At 42.0% G+C, this 17,735-nt stretch overlaps 1 protein-coding gene across 20 annotated transcripts in view; it reads right to left on the minus strand.

Annotated features, from left to right (window-relative positions):
- Window positions 1-17,735, minus strand: part of NTMT2 (N-terminal Xaa-Pro-Lys N-methyltransferase 2) — a 61,767-nt gene that overhangs the window by 20,614 nt on the left and 23,418 nt on the right. For 13 of the 20 annotated variants that reach the window (XR_010833215.1, XR_010833211.1, XR_010833205.1 and 10 more), the window contains exons 3-7: window positions 15,341-15,590; window positions 8,851-8,979; window positions 3,873-4,003; window positions 1,969-2,317; window positions 854-967 (exon numbers count right to left, since the gene is read on the minus strand). The exons of 1 other annotated variant lie outside the window; for it this stretch is intronic. Coding sequence is in view for 4 of the 19 variants with exons in the window: in XM_048080333.2 (XP_047936290.1) it covers window positions 11,286-11,560; window positions 15,341-15,590 (525 nt within the window). In the remaining 15 variants the exon portion in view is untranslated. Of the gene's footprint in view, window positions 1-853; window positions 968-1,968; window positions 2,318-3,872; window positions 4,004-8,850; window positions 8,980-9,695; window positions 11,561-15,340; window positions 15,591-17,735 lie in introns of those variants that run through there. 6 more of the 20 variants (XM_048080333.2, XM_048080332.2, XM_048080335.2 and 3 more) reach the window with 3 other exon arrangements.

Here is a 17,735-nt window from a genome sequence, read left to right on the forward strand (position 1 = left end):
GAGACTCCACGAGTAAATACCCTAACGTCACTTTGAATGCTGAGAGTCTAAAGCCAGGCAGAGGGGCTATGACCCAGCAGACACCGAGCTTCCTCCTGTACTCATGCTAGTGCATGGAATGACACCAAAAACGAGTATGTGAGTCAGAGAGTCACTGATTTTCTACTGTGGAAGCCTCACGCTTTAGGACTTCCACCTTCCTCAGCTATCAGCACTTTACTTTGCCACAACCCTGTGTCCCAGTCTTTGCCTCAACTTCTGCAGGCCTTGACTCTTCACCCTTGTTTTACAAAATACAGTGTTGTCAAGTAGTAGGAGATGCCCTGCCGCTCCAGACCATTAAAATGCTGCTCAGACCATTTATTACTCAGAAGGTCCAAGTACCTTTCCTGGGCATTTCTCCTGGGAACCCAGAAACAGCAGCCCACGTGCGTACAGGGACACAGAGGCCACGTGTGTCTCTGGATCTGATGTGAGGAGCTCAAGGGTGGGGTAAAAGCAGACATGGAAAAAAACATCCGTGAGCTGGCTCAGAATTCAGCGTTGGCCTTGGATCTGCATTTCTCTGGCTGGACCCAGACTTCTACCTCTCCTGCGGAACTTTGTTTGTCTTAGGGACAAACTGCATTGCTGCCATCATGAGTCGGCCAGCCTGCACTTTATACAGCTGCGTCCCTGTTCTCTAGCTAAGACTCCAGGGTGATGTAATTGCCTCAGTGGAAATAGGAGCTGGAGAATGTGATGTGACGAATTTCCCTGGACCACCAAATAAATTAAAAAGTAGGCTCCCGGCCCAGAAAGGTTACCCTCCCAAATAAACATGTCCCAGCCTCCCTTCCTCACACACACTTACCTTCTTCCACACCAGGAAGCTGAGCTCCTCACAGGCTCCATTACAGATCCAGAATGAACAGGTTCTTCCAGCCAGTCAGCATCTCCCGTACAGTAATTGCTTTGGTATGGGCATCTGAGTACAAGACAGAACTGTATATACTAGAAATATTCTCTTTGCATAAACTTCTCAGTAGACTTACTTTTGTCTTGTTGCCAGGAAATGTATTTGGGGCCTCTTGCTAACTTCACATTTCTTTGATTAGAGGGGCACAGGCAGTTTGTTCCGATAGTTACAGGGGAAACAGCAGCCAGAGGAACTGAGAAACTGGAAAACCCTTTCTAAGCACAACAGCTCTGCAACTGCATGAGACCACCTTGCTCTGCCACCTTTTGTGACAACCACGCTTTCATAGGTTGGGAAGAAAGAAAGGGGGAGAAAAACCCATCTTGCAAACATGCTTTTTCACAAACTTACAGCCTGAGACCATTGAAACAACACAATGCAGCAAGCTCCAGGGTGAAAAACGGGCCAGTCCATAACCAACAGCAACAAGTGGTTGTAGGAATCAGCACACAGTCAAACCTGGTTGGTCGGGTGGGGCAGGAATTTAAGAAAGCAACAGTATGGTCAGCCAAATTGGAGCATGGCCAGGAAACAAGAGTTAACACCTCTCCTCTGCCAAAGAACACCACTTGGCCTGTAACAACAGTGAATGGCCAGGGCCCTGGCTTCCCAATCTGCCCCAAAAACCTGCAAGGTGGGACATGCAGATTCCGTGCCCAGTTCTGGTCAAGATTACTTTATGGCATGGGGCAAAGCACTTTGCCTCTCTCAGCCCCATCTCGTCTGTGTGCACAGCTCTCTGGGTTTCCGCCTCCCTCCTGAGGCTCAGCAACAGTTTGTTAAATGCCTCTTTCTCCTAAGAGGCAAGGTGATCCAGAGAGTGCAAAGTACTTTATTTTTGTCCTGGAGAAGCCAGCTTCCTTCAAAGCTTCACTCATTAAGACAGCAGCCGTTGTAACTCAAGCCCCTTTGATGGAAGGAGTAAGTGGGGAAATTGCCAAAGGGAGGATTAGCTGATGGATGGCTTGAGCTGCAAGGGTGTCTCATATGGATTTGTGCTGGATTTTCACCTCAGCTGTCCTGGCTGGAACTTCTGTCCTCCCGTACTGAGACACTCTCCTTGCAGACCCTGCTCTGCCTCAGCAGCAGTGAGGCCCTGGCTGAGGACTGGTTGTTCTGTCATTCCCAGCTCCCTTGTGAACAGAAAGCAAATGTCATGCCAAAGAAAACCAATATCCAGCCTATGAAAAACATACCTGTTGTACTTGCAGTGAAGTGGCTGCTTTGACCAAAAATACAATTGATTCAGGTGTGGTTCCCAACTTGGCTACTCAGTGATACAATGCTCTGGGCTGCTGCTTCCCCTTCTACAGTAAGGATTACCATGTGCTCCTCTCTGTTCTGCAAATCCTTTGAGACCTAGGAATGAAAGTGCTGCAAACTGCTTTGTGCTTTTAGGCCTAATTTTGTGTAAAGGCATTTAGAAGGCACACTCCCAACACAAATTCCCAGACTACATGATAGGCAGCAAGTTTCTTGCTATCCCCCATTCAAAAGGATTAGCACAGTCCACGTTCTTCACCTATTACATCGTGTCCTTACTTCTCTGTCTAGCTCTTTGATTTCTGCCACTGTGATTCCATGGATTGAAGGTAACAGGAATGGCATCAGAGAATTTGTGTGCACTCATTGCTATGGGACAGAGAGGAAGGATGCAATCTGCAAAGCCAGGTTAGACCCACTTCTACATCCTCTAGTTATGTGAGAACTTTGATTTTGAAAGAACAATTTTCTAACCTTTCACAATTCAGTTAAGCCTTGACAGGTGTAAACTACAAATGCAAGATTATAATTTCCTAAAACGTCATTATCTGAAAGTCATTTGGGGGCACTGAGGATGAAAATACTCCAACCTGTCAAGTCTCCTGCTTTCTATGCCAAACATCTCTCTCCTCACCAGCCACCATCTTAGCAACTCACACATGCCCAACATAAGGTCACAGTTTCTTTCTAGCTCCTGATGCCAGGTGCTACATGCTGCACTGTCTGCTTGTGTGACAAGTAGGGCATGATGCTGGAAGGGAGTGAGGTACTCTATGACATTCTCTGCATGTTGCCAGCTGCCCTAGAGCTTCTTTGTCACAGGATTATAAACCCACCCATGGGTGAGTGTCCATTTGTCTGCCACACGACCCAGTGGAGGGGGGTATGTGTGATACTGCTTGTAATGTTACTGTGAAGAGGTTCCCTTGGGTTGTTTTCAGCAGAAATTTGAGTTGTTTGTTTTCCAGAAGAGAATCAGTTACAAAAATAACACCAAGCAGAAAGGCTTTTTGAGAGCGAGGGTTGTGTTTACCATGCTCATTTCAGGGAAAGTTATTTGGGAGGAGAGAGGAAGTAGTTAAATCCTTGTTTACGAAGCTGGAAACCAAAATTCCCTCAGTTTACATAAATAAGAGAGAAAATGGCTTAGTGGTATGAGCACATGGCTGCAACTAAGGAGAGTTGGGTTCTGTTCTCTGCTCTAATGCATAAAACTCTTTAGGTCCCCCTCCCCTCAACGTGAGATTCAGCTCGTTAACATTATTTTGTGTATGGCAAATCAGTAGTCAGCAGAGGCAGGAACTTCCTAATGCCAGATTTGTCCACCAGCATTGGAAGGTGCCTTGCAGAGGTACTGGCCTTGCTTCCCTGATTACTAGGCAGCTGTAAGAATCAGTTGGACTAAACAGCTAAGTAAAAAGAGATGAATGTAGCTCTGTTTTCTGGGGTTCCCGTACACACAACGAAGCTAACTAGTTATTCCCTATCTGACTGTGGTGGAAAGGACTAAGGTACTGCTTATTATAAAATGCTCTGATGATGAGATGCTGGAGGCCATATAATCCTGACTATAAAGAGACCTGTCTGCCTGAGAAGGCAACCAAGGAAAGGAGTCCACTGATTCCTAAATCTTTTTGTTCAATATGTGTACCTGTCTTGGATGTTGCATGGCTGGTTCAGATCACAGCAATGATGTGCTCAGACATCTTTTGTGAGATGGTATTTCTCTCCTTTGTGTAGGGAATGAAGTCTGCTGGGGGACACAGGACAAAACTGCCTGCACTGAAAGAGTCCAGAAGAAGAGAGAATTAATTACTAATCTCAATTACATTAGGGAAAAGGCAGGGTGTACTCTGCCCACTGCAATCATAATCACTGCATGTTGCAAAGTGAAGGTGGTATCAGACACCACTTTGGGGATCTGCAAGATAGAGAACAGAAAGACAGGGACTGAATCCTACCCGAGCAGTGAAAAAAAACACACGTAGTGGAGGGTGAGAAAGTGCTCGCTTGCTCAGGGCCCCTCTGCCTTGGCATCCAGAGAGGTAGGGAGGATATATAGCCTAACCCCAGGGCAGAGAGCAAGTCTGACAGCAGTGACTCTACAGACACCATCCAAACAGGAGCCTCTCCAATGGCCTATGCCTATGTTTTGCCTTTGGTAACAAATTAGGGCTGCCTCTCACCAAACCAAGGCAGCCCCAAAATGGTTCCTCTGGGAACATTAATGTTTTACTGAATCACTTAGACTCCCTTGATGATTGCTGCTTCAGAGTCTCAGTTGCCGAATCCCAGTGGGGATTTTGTTGATGGGGGTTTATTGACTTCTTGTTACATTGAAGTTGCTGCAGTGGCAAGAGTCACAGGTAACTCCTGGAGTCTGTTTATTTTATGGGTTGGAGTTTTAAGAGTTTAGCAATGGTAACCTGATTTTAGGAGAAGCCACTTGTTTATTTAGCAATGCACACGCATACTGATCCATAAATAAAACTAGTGTGTTATCTAGATGGGAAAATTTCAGACAACCTTCACTTTGGTTCTCAGTAGAAGCTTGTAAGATTATACTGCTGGGGCTGCAGATCTAAGTTGTGCATCTGTGGGAGAAAGCAGACTTGAATGTACTGGCGACTGGTCTCACAGTGGAGTCCATGGATTTACACTTGAGCTGGAATTCATCTGATGTCACTTAAACATCTCAGAGTGACTTGTCTGAACCTACAACAGCCCTGTAGGCTCCTTCTGAAATTGAAAATATGGAACAACCATTGCAGGAGTGAAGAAGCTTTCTGGGAGGAGCTGATCTCTCCCCAGTGACTCTAACAGGAAGTCTTGACAATTACCTTAACTTCAGAAAACTGTCTCTTAGATGACCCAAATGAGGTGAGATACATCTCACCCTCGGTGTAATACTGGGGATCCAGATTACACAGTGGTCGTCGTTCCTCTGCAGTTGATGACCCATTAAAAGCTGACAAGCCACATATATTTCAAGGACCACAGGTCACCTTGGCTGATACAAGCTCTGTATTCATGTATGCATATGCATCTTCCAAACAAAGATTTTAATGCTAGATCTGTGATTTTGACCTTCTGGAGTTGACAGTGCTGAATGTTTGTTATTCTGTTATTGGAAGAGTGTGGGAGGATTCCCACACTGCAGTATTGCCCCAGAAGCAGTGGCAGTGGGAATTGAAGCTGCTACCAGCAGTGTCAGGCTGCGTGTGCAGAGAAGGCTGTTCAGAAAGTGCTGGGTACCACTTTCCAGAGGCTTGGCACCATGTGTGCCATGTGTGTCATTATTTGGGAATCTCTGCTACAGATCTGGAAGAAGCCACCTGTGCATCAGGACTGTACATTCACATTGTCAGAGCTTAGGGAGAGGGGAAAAATCAGGCATAATGTACGTACAAATCAGTTTGAGTCATTGTAAAACTTAGTTTTGTGTAAAGCTTAGGTTCCTACAAGACAAATCTTCAGACTTACAGAAATCCAGAGACACCAACAGGTGTCTGTTAAGTGCGTTTGTAGGACTTCCTCAAATGTCTCAAGACCTTAGTCTCAGGAGCCTGAAAATACCAGAACAGATTAAAATGCCTTCAAATTCAACATTTTTGGAAGAGAGAGACAGGGAAGAGAGACTTCCCACCAATCTTCTGTCTTTATTTTTGCTGCGGTCATACACCAGGTTGTTCTACTAAAGCTCTGAAATGAACAGAAGCTGTGTATGTTCATGAGCACAATGTCCAGCCTGAGCCCTCTCTTTGCAGGACATATCAGGTTGGCCTAATAAGCAGGCTAACCACAACCACATTGTTTCAATCTGCTCCAAGCGCAAGCAGAATAAGTTTATGTCTGCCTGCAAAACACTCTGTAGATCCTGTAGTGGCCTGATTTGTGGAGGTGTTAATCACTCACAGCTCCCACTTAGATAAAGCTGTAATGCAGCCCAGATCACCCTTCTGTGCCTCAGTTTCCTCATCCAGAACACAATGATAGTACACACTTCAAGGTCTAGGGATGTGTATTGTTGTACAAATATTGTTATTTATGGTGATGATGAGAATGTGAGCTTTGTTTGGTACAAAGGTCTGGGAGTGCCTACTTGACATCAATTGAAAGGGAAGGGTATTAACCTGCATGTTTGAAATACAGCCTGTTGTTATTGCTCTCAGATAAACAGAATTACCTCCTCTTAAAATCAAAGGTAATCTGCTTTACTTCAATGAGATGTGGTGATGTCCACAGAGAACAAATCACTTTTGGCAAGTGGAGGAGGGATTTTCTTGGCAAGTTAGAAGAAGCATCAAAGGAATAGAGGAGGAGTGGGATGCAATGCAACTGGTTTTAATCACACGTAACAGTCAAGTTCCTCTGGACAGGCCTACTGTCTGATATGCCATCGTAAACACTCTGGGGAGCCTGGATTAAGAGAATGGAAAACAAATGAGAATGGCATAAAGGTATTCAGGGCACTCTGAGGCATAACTGACAAATCTTTTATCAATTGGTGTTATGCCAGCTGATTATGGCAATATGATATATTCCTCCCATTAATGCTGTGCCCCAGTGCCATGACTTTGATTTTTAATTGGATATCCAAGTCCATGCCCTTTTCTGGTTTCAACAGTCACAGCTCCTCAGATCACACTGCGCTTCTGTTTACCATTCATAATGCAGATATTAAATTGGTTATAACAAGGATGTATTTTCATTCTGACTGTACAGCCAGTGGAGAGAAGGGATATTCTCTTATGTCAAGCCAGTTCAGCTCTGAGGTGGTCTGAACTGCTCTACAGATGCCAGTTTCTTCCTCCTGCCTGTCAATGAGCCTGAAGTGGCTACTCCTTAGGCCAGGCACACTGCAAGATGCCAGAACTCATGTGATACATCTAGAGAAAAACAGCTTGGGTAAATACTTCTTGACAGGACTGTTCCTCTTGAAATGACTTTCCTCTGGAAATTGTTGACTTGTTTCACTAACTTTGGGGGCAGGGAAAGTACAGATTTTATTAGAGTATTCTATAGGAAACTAATGTTTTACTTCAACTGTTATAATACTGTGTAATGTATTATTTAAGATATCATCTCACATAACATGTAAGTTTAGATTAGATTATATATACATCCAAACAAAAAAGTCAAACTAAAAATTTTGATATGATCATTTCAATATTTCTGAAACAAAATATTTTAGAACATCCATTCAGCATTATGCTTCGAAATGATGGCTCTCTATTCCAATTAGGAATGAAAAGACATTTGTAATGTCTGAGTCACCTTCTGAACATGAACGGCTTGAGCTTGACGGTTGCTGGAGCTGCACAGTTGGAATTGCTGTTCAGACTGCTGATATGATTGCTTCCATACATTTTGTTTGGGTTGCAGTAGCACTTAGGGGCTACCGTCAGAGCCTGAGGATCTGTTTTGCAAGGAATCTCACATTTATACATTACAGATAACACTTGGCCTTCTGTCACACAGAAAATAAGCATTGGACCTGATATGGGAAAACCAGGCATTATCAAGAGCTTTGCTGGTGACATGGCAGAAGTAGGCTTTCGTGTGTTTTGGCTAACTGACTGCTTAAGTACTCGTTGCCTCAGACTAACATTGACTACCTAGGACTAATTGGGTAGTTCATTAATTACCTGTCAGTGGTGAACGATGGTTTGAGCTTTTGGGACGCTAAATGTTCTGTGAAACCTGCCCCAGCAGGGGTCTTGATATTGGATTAAATTCCTGGTAATGTTGAGATTGGGAACAAGTGCTTACATGAACACCAGACAAATGGGATTCAAGCTCCCACTGCAAACTGGTAAGCCAAAGACTTCTTTAAATGCATGATTTAAATAACCTGGAAGCTGAGGCAGAGCAACTGAGTTGATTATCCAGTCTTTGAACAACAAAGAAAAACTGATGCATAGATGGTTTCTAAGCAAGATCTTCTGTTTGAAATTAGTGATTTATTATTATTACTACATATTATGGTAAAGACCAGAGAGGCCAGAACTTTAAAGCCAAGAATGGCCTTTACCCAAATTCATGAACTTTTAAGGGTGGCCTGCAGTGGTTAACTTGGAGTTCTTGAATTAAAATGTACTTGGAAAAGGAGGAAACCAAAATATTATTGAATCTGCTGCAATCCCATGCATCTATGCCCCTGGAGAGCTTGTGTTTCTTTACTCTTGAGGTTCATTATGTCACCAGAAAAGCTTTAATATTTTACTGTGGAAGCAACATAGCCATGAAACATTAATTTTCAGGAATGTGGGAACCATGAAATATGTTTTTTTCTACTAAATTAAGATTTTACTTGTTTCCATTCTCACATAGTTAAGGGAACCAATTTTCATGAAATATTTGTGAATATATAGTCTGGAAATTCAAATAGGAAAGGTACAAAATATGGGAAGAACATTTTTACCTCAAAAAATCTATTTCACTGATACTGATACCAGACATTTATATTCTACCTTTCATCCTAAACCACTTTTCATCCTGCATCCACCTTGGAAGAGCATCTCTCGTTACTGAACTGCACCCACTCTGGTGTGGAAGTGAACAGCTGACTTATTCGATACAATGAGATGTGATGTGGCAGCTGCTTAGATATTTATAAAATTGTTTACCTCCCTATTTCCACAATGCCGTTCTCTTGCCATTGTAGCAACCAACACCATTCAGATATGCATGGCACAGACATGATTGTATTAGGTGCTCCAGCAGCCTCCAAGTACTCTGCACCATGGCAGATGTCTCTGACAGGAAATAAAAATGGTGAAGAACAAATTAATTTGTAATCTGTATCTAGATCCTTTAAATATTTGTCTGTTAGTGCTAATCGGTGTTGCTAACTATAGGGCTGATGCCTCTTTCCTATAAAACAAGAGACTGGCTTTCCTTCAAATTTCTGCACATATTCACCCAATCACTGCACCAGCTTTTAGCAGTTTTGGTAGACTGAAAACATTGTAGTGGCTTAAAGGGAATTAGAAGCACTTAGTTTGGGGGACAATTCCAGAACAAAGTATTCACCTAGGGTTTTTAACATTATATGCTAAATTTATGCACATTACCAGTTGATTAGAATGGAAAAATTAGCCAAAACATTCCAGAAGCATCTGTGTCATGGGAACCATAGGTTTCTAGGTTATATGACACGCCAGAATATTCAACAAATCACCAGGGTTGTTTTCCTTAATGCTACAATTAGTAATGGCACATTAAGAGAACAATTACTGGATAAGATTTGACTGCAGGAAGCCCTATGCCATAAATTGGAAATTCTCAACATATGCAACCATATTGCTAGAGAAGATGAGCTATGCAATTAAAACAAAACTGGAGATTTGTTATCAAAGGATAGCAAACAGTACTAAAATCCAGCTGAGAGGTTCCCTGATCTTGTTATCTTCAGGCTTCTATGTGAGTTAATCTAACACAGATGACAATATTTCACAAAGACAATTGTGCATACAGTCATGTGGAGGATGCTTTATAGAACCCCTTTCCAGTAGAACATGCCGGTTTGTCGTAAAGCAACTCTTTAAAAAGTCTGGTAAGTTTTGCCAAAACTACATTCCAAGGGAATAAAACAAGAAAAAAATACTGACAGAGTCAGAACAGTCCATTCTAATATTAGGTTTCCTTTCTAAAATTTTGAACATGCCATATTTCATTTACTTTTTGCTGCGTTATAATAACAAACTTTTTAAATGCAAATTGTTTTAAAAGTTGAACTCAAAAGAAACATTTGATTTTGTCCAAATGAAAAATTTTAATCAGCTTGGAAAGGTCTGTGGTTGTGTGGCTTTCCTTTCCAGAGAATTTCAAAATTGTCTCTTCTTGTACTCATTCATATTGAAGAATTTCGTATTCTGAAAATCTTTGCAAAATGAACTCTGTCCTCCCACAGCACTATCTGTGCCTATATGAAGGGGACAAGAAGCTCAATGTGTAATTTCTGTGAGCCCTAAGGAGATGGTATGTGTGTTAGTATTGTCAAATCCAGGCTTATACAGCTGCTGTTTGAATATAAATCATAGATGCTTTTGGGTTACACTAACACACTCTGCAGTTTCATACAGTTGTTAATTAATACAATACTGTATTAGTTCTTCTTACAGTCTTACTATTAACACTCCATGAAATCCCATTAGCTCTGCATATGGTGCCAGACTTGTTCTGAATGTGGGAAAGAAAGAAATTTACAGTGGTATGAATAATAAAGAGATGCTTTCAAGTGGTTTCCACTGCGAACATTTTGAAAAAATATTTTCCAGAAAGTGGATTGTGGGACAATCTTTTCACAAAATTTCAATGCAAACATGCATATATGTCATCTACATTTTTCCCTGGAGTGTGAAAACCCTTATGTACCACTATTGTTCTATTGCAGAAACAGAAGGAAGATAAAGTAGTCATTAAAAAGGAAAGGAAAGAAAAATTACCAGGTTGTCTCATTGTCCTAACTGACTGAAAAGCAAAAAAAATAAAAAATAAAAATTTGCATAGCTGATGCCAATGAATGGATAGAACTTCCCTTACATTTTAGATATAAATATTTTTAAAGTACAGATGATAGTGATGACAGTCAAAAGTTGGGTTAGGTTTTCCAGCAGTTATTATTATGAATATCCTGCTTCTGACAGATCCTTCTTAACTTCCAAGAAAATTTAAGTGCCATAGTAAAAAACAGGCTTATTTCTTAACCCCTCATAGAGAGCACTCTAAAATGTATTAGCCACTACAGAAACATCAGACCTAATTATTTTCTATTAGTTGAGTTTTGTCATAGCGTTGACTCTTTAATGAAAGAGAAATCTCACAAGGAGCTGTTAGAAAGGCTTTTAAAAACAGAGGGTATGATGAAACAGGCAGGATTTAGAAGCAGACTATTCCCTGGAGAAGCTGGCTCAATTTTAATTCTCCCCTGATCCTGCCCTACAGTTACAGTAGTAGCAGTACATGGTTAGTAGGATCCCAGCAGATGCTTTTCTTCCCCTTTCTCCTCCCCAGTCCTGTGGTTCATTCATAGTCCAGTATCTGCCGTCACATTATGCAGTCAGGAATGGCCAGGGCTTTTCTGCATGGCCAGCATCCAGACAGGGACACACTGCTCAGGGAATCCCTCCTGCCTCTCCTCTCGTAGGATGGTGAGTCCGCTCATTTCAATGAGGCTGTGGAGGATGTTGAGGTCTCGGATCACACTACTATCCAGACAATCCAGGATACAGCCCTCCCTGGCTACATTGTCCTTGAGAATGATAACACCATTATCCTTCAAGCCGTTCTGGCACCGGATGAGAAACTTCAGGAGATCTTTATCTGTCAGATAGCCTACAGATGAAAAGATGGAAAACAGATCACTATTAACCATTCCAACAGACTCCCCCTGTGCACATCAGAATGGTGCCTAGATCTGATTCTTCATGTCCCAATTACTGATCTTTAGGAAAAGATCTAGATCTACCAGGTTTCATTGTGAAAACCTGGGCAAATCAATGAGATCAACAGTTACAAGCTCAAATCGGTATTTATGATCCATATTAGTAGTAGCAACAGATGTGGACAGAAGTCAGTGGCAATAGTGGAGAAAATACTGGGTGCTGAAGGGTTCTTTAATCTGGTGGTTAAAGTCATAATAAGAATCAGTGGCAGGAAGCTGGAGCCAAACAAATTCAAATTGGAAATAAGTGACAACTGTTTTAACAGTGTAAGTAATTACCAATTGGAAACTACCAACAGAAGTGGTGGATTTACCACCTCTTGAAGTCCTCAAATCAAGCGTGGTTGACTTTCTCAAGATATGTTTTAATTGAACACAAACTACTCGCTCAGTACAAGGGTAAAGCAATGAAATATAACAGCTTGTAATATAGAATAGGTCAAATTAGATAATCTAACAGTCCCTTCTGGCTTTTTGTGCTACAAATCTCTGTAACTTCATGTAACATTATGTGCCCATCAAAGAAGCTCTGGATTAAAGATCCAATGAGGAATGCAAGACCTAACAAACTGTCAAATAAACTCTTCATATTGCTCCATACTGTTGTGATTTCTGCATATACCATATGTGTTTAAAAACAGGAATTTTTTAATATGTTATTGAGATTGTGTTTTGCATTTCCGTTCTCAAAGATCACTTCTGTTGAGATCAGTAGAGTGGGGCTCAGAGAAGAGCAAAATGAGAACCTCACATGTGAAACCTATCTAAAATGAATTAACAAGGGCAGGTGGTCAGAAACTGAATTAAAAACTTGAAAAAGTTGATTGTATTTTCTAGTCAAAATATTTAGTTTTCTTCATGGTAGATCTAAACGTTTATAAATGGAAGTTGTCATTTCAAAACCACGTTTTGATATAGAATGTCATTTTTTTTAAACTACTTCACTCTTCCCAAAAAAAGAGAAAGAAAAAAGACACAAAGCCCAAAGCTGAATACCTTCAAAGCTGAAGGAAAATGGTAATTTCAGTACGAAATGTAAACTTACATTTGCATTTCTTCATAAAGTAACAGCCAGGGCTCATATAGTTATGTATATGTAAGACAAATCAAGATTGCATAGGCAAGATTCATTGAAGCATTTGGCCACCTAATTTGGAATTTAATGTTCTCTTAACCTAGCTTTTAGCCTAGTTTCCCTCCAAAATGAGGTCTTCATTGTGTTGCTATCTGCCAGTCTGTCCTGCCCCGCTACCCCAAAAAGTGTGGAGCTTGTTGGCATATTTCAGCCAAATTCAAGATAGTGGTGGAAGCTTGATTAATACTGAAGATCACTATATAGTTAATTGCAATTTATGGCTGAAGGGAGGAAGGAGAATCAGCCCTCCATTTCTACAAAAGAAGAGGCATACGCTGCCTTTGTCAGCAGCCACCCAGCTGATCAGCACAGCCCCAACAAGTCTTCACTCATTCTGTCTCATGTTGACTGGGATTTGTTCAAGAGATGAGACAGGAGCTAGGTTTACTGTAATGGTTGATTGATTATTCAAAAAGAATAGAAATGCAAAGGAAAATTAAGTTGTTCTGAAGCAATTTGTTTGTATAGCAATAGAGGAAAGACCTGTTCTAAGACCAGTTTCACTACTGTTTAAGACTACATGTAGAGGACAAATTAAGTGCTCCTGAATAAAACCATCTCCTGTGCTGATCTCTCTGCCTTTGTCTTTTGCCTAACAAGAAACTATTTCTGGGGTTTTGGTGAGGAGAAGTTGTTCAGGACTCCTATTGTGCTTTAGAATAACGAATCCTGCCAGCTGAAATTGCACAAGGGACACTTAGGTCCAACGATGAGGAGAAAACCTTTCTAGAAGGACTGCTAGGCACTGCAGCAGGTTTTCCAGAAAAATTAAGAACTCTTCAGCAGTAAAGGTTTTAAGGAACAGCTTGGGAAAAAACCTGCCAAAAATGGTATTTCTGACTGATTGGGACAGGAGAATAAAAAGTTGACTTTTCAGGTCACCTTCAATTCACTTCTGTAGTTGCATGGCTATTCCGTTTGCTTATGGGCTTACAACACTTTTCATTCAAGGATCTCTGCACACTTTACAAAAGTAATTAATTCCCATATCATTGCTGTAAGTAGGAGGGAAAAAAAAAAAAAAGAATCTTTTCTGGGGGGAGGTGAGGAGCATAGCCCACACTGTCTAACTGCCTCTTTGCTGCTATTAATGCTCCAGTGCATTCACTGGGGTGGCTGCAGGAGAAGTAGCAGGTATTTCTTAAATGGGGTGGTGGTGCTGGATGACACAGCTAACTGAACCTGTTGGATAAGCATCAGTGCATGTAAAAGATACCATCATATGGTTTATAGCTTTCGATGATTTCACCATGGTGTGTTTTTTTTTTAATTATTTTTTTATTTTTTCAGGTTATTTCCTGAAATAAACCCCAGGTCTCAATAAACAATCATCAGATTCAGAAATCCCTCCGAGAACACCAGCAGGAAGGAGAGATTTCCACTGGCAGAGGCTAAGAAAGGACCAAAGGGGATATCCCTGAAGGGCCACTTAGCCTAACGAGTTCTGTGTGTGAGGGGTATCATGCCAGTGTTTCCCACAAGATCTTTGCTGGAAACCATCCCACAGGATGCCAAAACATGATGCAGAAGTGGTAAAACCTGTGTGGAAAATGCCTTTCTGCAAAGAACCAAAGGAAACCATCCTTAAATGAAGGCCGTATCAATCTTGTAAGCACAGAAACCCAACAACCTGTCCTACCTTCAAATGCTTTCACTGCCCCACCCACAAAACAGGTGAGATCTCTCGAAAAGGCTCATGTTTCTTGTTAAATTGCACGGCAGAAGGTGAGAAATCATTAAGGGTATCTCCCTGGCAGTCTGCAGTACCCAATGGCCCATGAAAAACACATGGGCAAAAGGGTGTCCAAAATCTGCCAAGATTCAAGACACCAACAATGAGGTCTCACATGCTGTATATCCTCACAGCCAAGCTTGATCCTTACACATTGGTACTGCCACAGTGCTAGTCTTTCTCCCACCACATGCCAGATGTGGAGGTGTTGACAGACCACTTCTCACATATGAGGCCAACACTCTGTATCTGTCTGCAGCAGTAGTAGCTAAGAAGGAGGATTCCTGCTCAATATATAAGGCCTATCTATAAGGCCTACTCCGCAGCTGCACCTTAGCATGCAAGCTGCTCCCAGGTATGTGTACTTTCCTCCACTATTTGACATGAAAAAAGCAACTTGATCTGTACTCACTGTTCATGTGGCTAGGGAGAACTCTCAGAAGTCTCTTGTGAGATTTTAAAGGAAGCAGAACTGTTCCTGGGATGGCAGGGTACTGTGGCAAGCTTTAGGAGATACGGACTGTGAGGACTGCCTGACTCCACAGGAAGGCTACAGGAATGCAGCAGTTTCAGATTTATTTATTTATTTTCCTATTTGCTTGTCCTGGCTGCTATGGGACCAGGTACTGGAACTGACTGAGTGCAAAACTAGCCCTGTGCCTCCAGCACTGGTCAGTTCTGGCCTGGCGTTATCAAGGACTTGAGAACCTCCTTTTACAGCTGCACCATTCTTTTAACATTAATTTTAGCACAGGCTGTGTAGTTCTCTGAGATGCTGAGCTGGATGAATCATGCTGAACTAACCTGAAACCCACTGAATCCAGATGACATCATATCTTTGTGGGGCTGGAGTGAATTCCTGGAGGCTTTTGCAATAATACATCTCTACTCTGTCCTCCTTGCCCTGAAGGTAGTTCGGGACCTCAGCCAGGAAATTCTCCATCATATCCACCAGTTCCACGCTCTTGAAAACTGGTAGCAGGACATGCTTGCTGATCCGACCTATCCCAGAGCCGCAGTCCAGGGCGCGGTTGGTGCCAGCTTTCCCCACCCCCTGTGGAACACAAGAAAATCATTTGAAATCTGAAAACTGAAAGATCATAGCAACCATGTTACCAGCTATGGCCTTTTGTCCTAGTGTCTTGTCTTCTTATTTGTTCAGGACTTTTGCAAGATTGATAAAAACCTGCATTAGTATCAATACACCTCTGGGTGGCTATGGGGCTGCTACATTTCCAGAGAATGTCTTGATGCATTTTTTCTCCATAATCATTTCCCCAGCTGAGAGCAAAGCCCAGAGACATACAGAACCTCACACTGAGTGTCCACCCCAGTAGAAGGAGGAAGTGAAGACAGACCTCCCCTTGTGCTCACCTGGATTCCCTCCCTGCCCGACTCCTACGAGCCAACACTGTCTGCACCAGGTTCTCCTCCCCAGCATCCAACACCCCAGATCTCCAGCAGCCACTGCTCATTTGGAGCTGCAAAACATGAAGGCTGCATTTGATGGGACTTCTTCATTGCAGCTCTGCATTTAGTGCTGTACAGTAGGTTTTTGCTTGGTATATGAAGAGACATAATCTTTCACAAGTTCCTAGCTTTCTCAGAAGATTCACTGGTCTCTGTAAAGTTTTTTGCAACGTCATTTGTCATGTATTTGTATGTCACAGCCAACTACATCACTAGGTAAGTCTCATTATATTCTGAGCCCAGTGAAGGCCTAATGAAAAAACCAAGAATATACCAAATACTGCATGCAAGAAGTAACTTCTGGAGCACAGAATGCCTAAGGTGTCCATTGACATCTCTGCAGATGCAGAGTGTCCTTGAGATCCAAGTGTGTTTTTCAAAATAAGTTTGATCTGACCAAAGATCATGGAGTTGTAGGTAACTTATCACAACACAAAAGTTTGGACTGGATCATATACAGAATTTCTTTCTTTTTTTTAGACAAAGAAACAAGCAAGATGATTGAGTAGCTTCTGCTTAAGTATTCCTTTTTTTCTTCCTAAATATCGTCTCTGGATAGAGATCAGACAAGAAAAATTGTTGCACAGAGAATATGTCTTTGAGAAAATAATGAGTCACTGTAAAAGGACCTTTATAATGAAAGCTGTATTTTACCCCTGAAGCTTCCATTCTAGCTATAAAAAGGCTCTTAAGAGCCTGCTGCTGTTCTGTAAAACAGAAATTTTAAGTCTGTACAGGCACCGACTGTGGGACTGGAACTCCCCTGGCCAAAGTTATCTGTTAAACAAATATATTAAAAACAAATGTAAACACCTTTTCCCTGTCTCTGGAACTGAGCATTGAAGCAAAAGCTATGGGCCAAAGTCCCTGCTGCACCTTTGCTGCTGTTATAGGAAATAAGCCCAGGAAGAGTCCAGCTCTTCCTGCTTATTTGGGAGACCCCCTCTGTAATGACCAAGCATAAATCACATAACTCACTGTTTTTCTGGCCTTGCTTCAGTGGGTAATTCAGTAGATTATTAAGGTCAAAGGACAGTACCGTCAATGACATGACTATGAATAGCCCAACTCAGCATCTGGTTACACAGAGTAACTGTAGAAAGAGCACAAGGACCTCAATCTCACTGGTCTCTGGGGCTGCTGGTCCCAATTTGTATACCTAGGAAGATTAGGAAGATTAATCTGCCGATGTGTGCAGGAGTCCACAAGCCTTCCACCCTATCGGACTCTAGAGGATACCTGTTTGTAGTTAGCCAGAAAATGTGAGCTATTCTTCATTCCCAGGCTGGGCTTAGGAGCATGTGGCTTTTACTGAGGACCAGACTGAGCTGTAACAAGCAGTTCATGAAAGGAGAAGGAACTATGCATTAGATCTTCACAAGGTGGGTTTCTGTACTCTTTGCTGGCAGGTGCATACAGGCTTACGCTGATGAGATTAAGTAAAATGCCTGAAGAGAGCTGGTGAGAAAACAGGGATCATTTACCAAAAAGCTAACAGAATTAGATAAAAAGCCATTCAACTTCTTTGACTTTGTATTTCAGAGAACCTACAGTCACAGTACCTTACTAAAAACAGGGAATTCATTTCCCATGATGTGTCACAGCAAGGACCTCTGATGTCACATCTCCATTTGCCATCAAGAAAAGGGAAAGGAAACACTCATGGGAGATGAAGCTTGACCCCATGCTTCACTGACAGGGAGCAAGAGCACCAGGCAGTCAGATGAGA

This window comes from Anser cygnoides, chromosome 8, assembly GCF_040182565.1.
Source record: "Anser cygnoides isolate HZ-2024a breed goose chromosome 8, Taihu_goose_T2T_genome, whole genome shotgun sequence".
In the NCBI taxonomy this organism is placed as follows: Eukaryota; Metazoa; Chordata; class Aves; order Anseriformes; family Anatidae; genus Anser; species Anser cygnoides.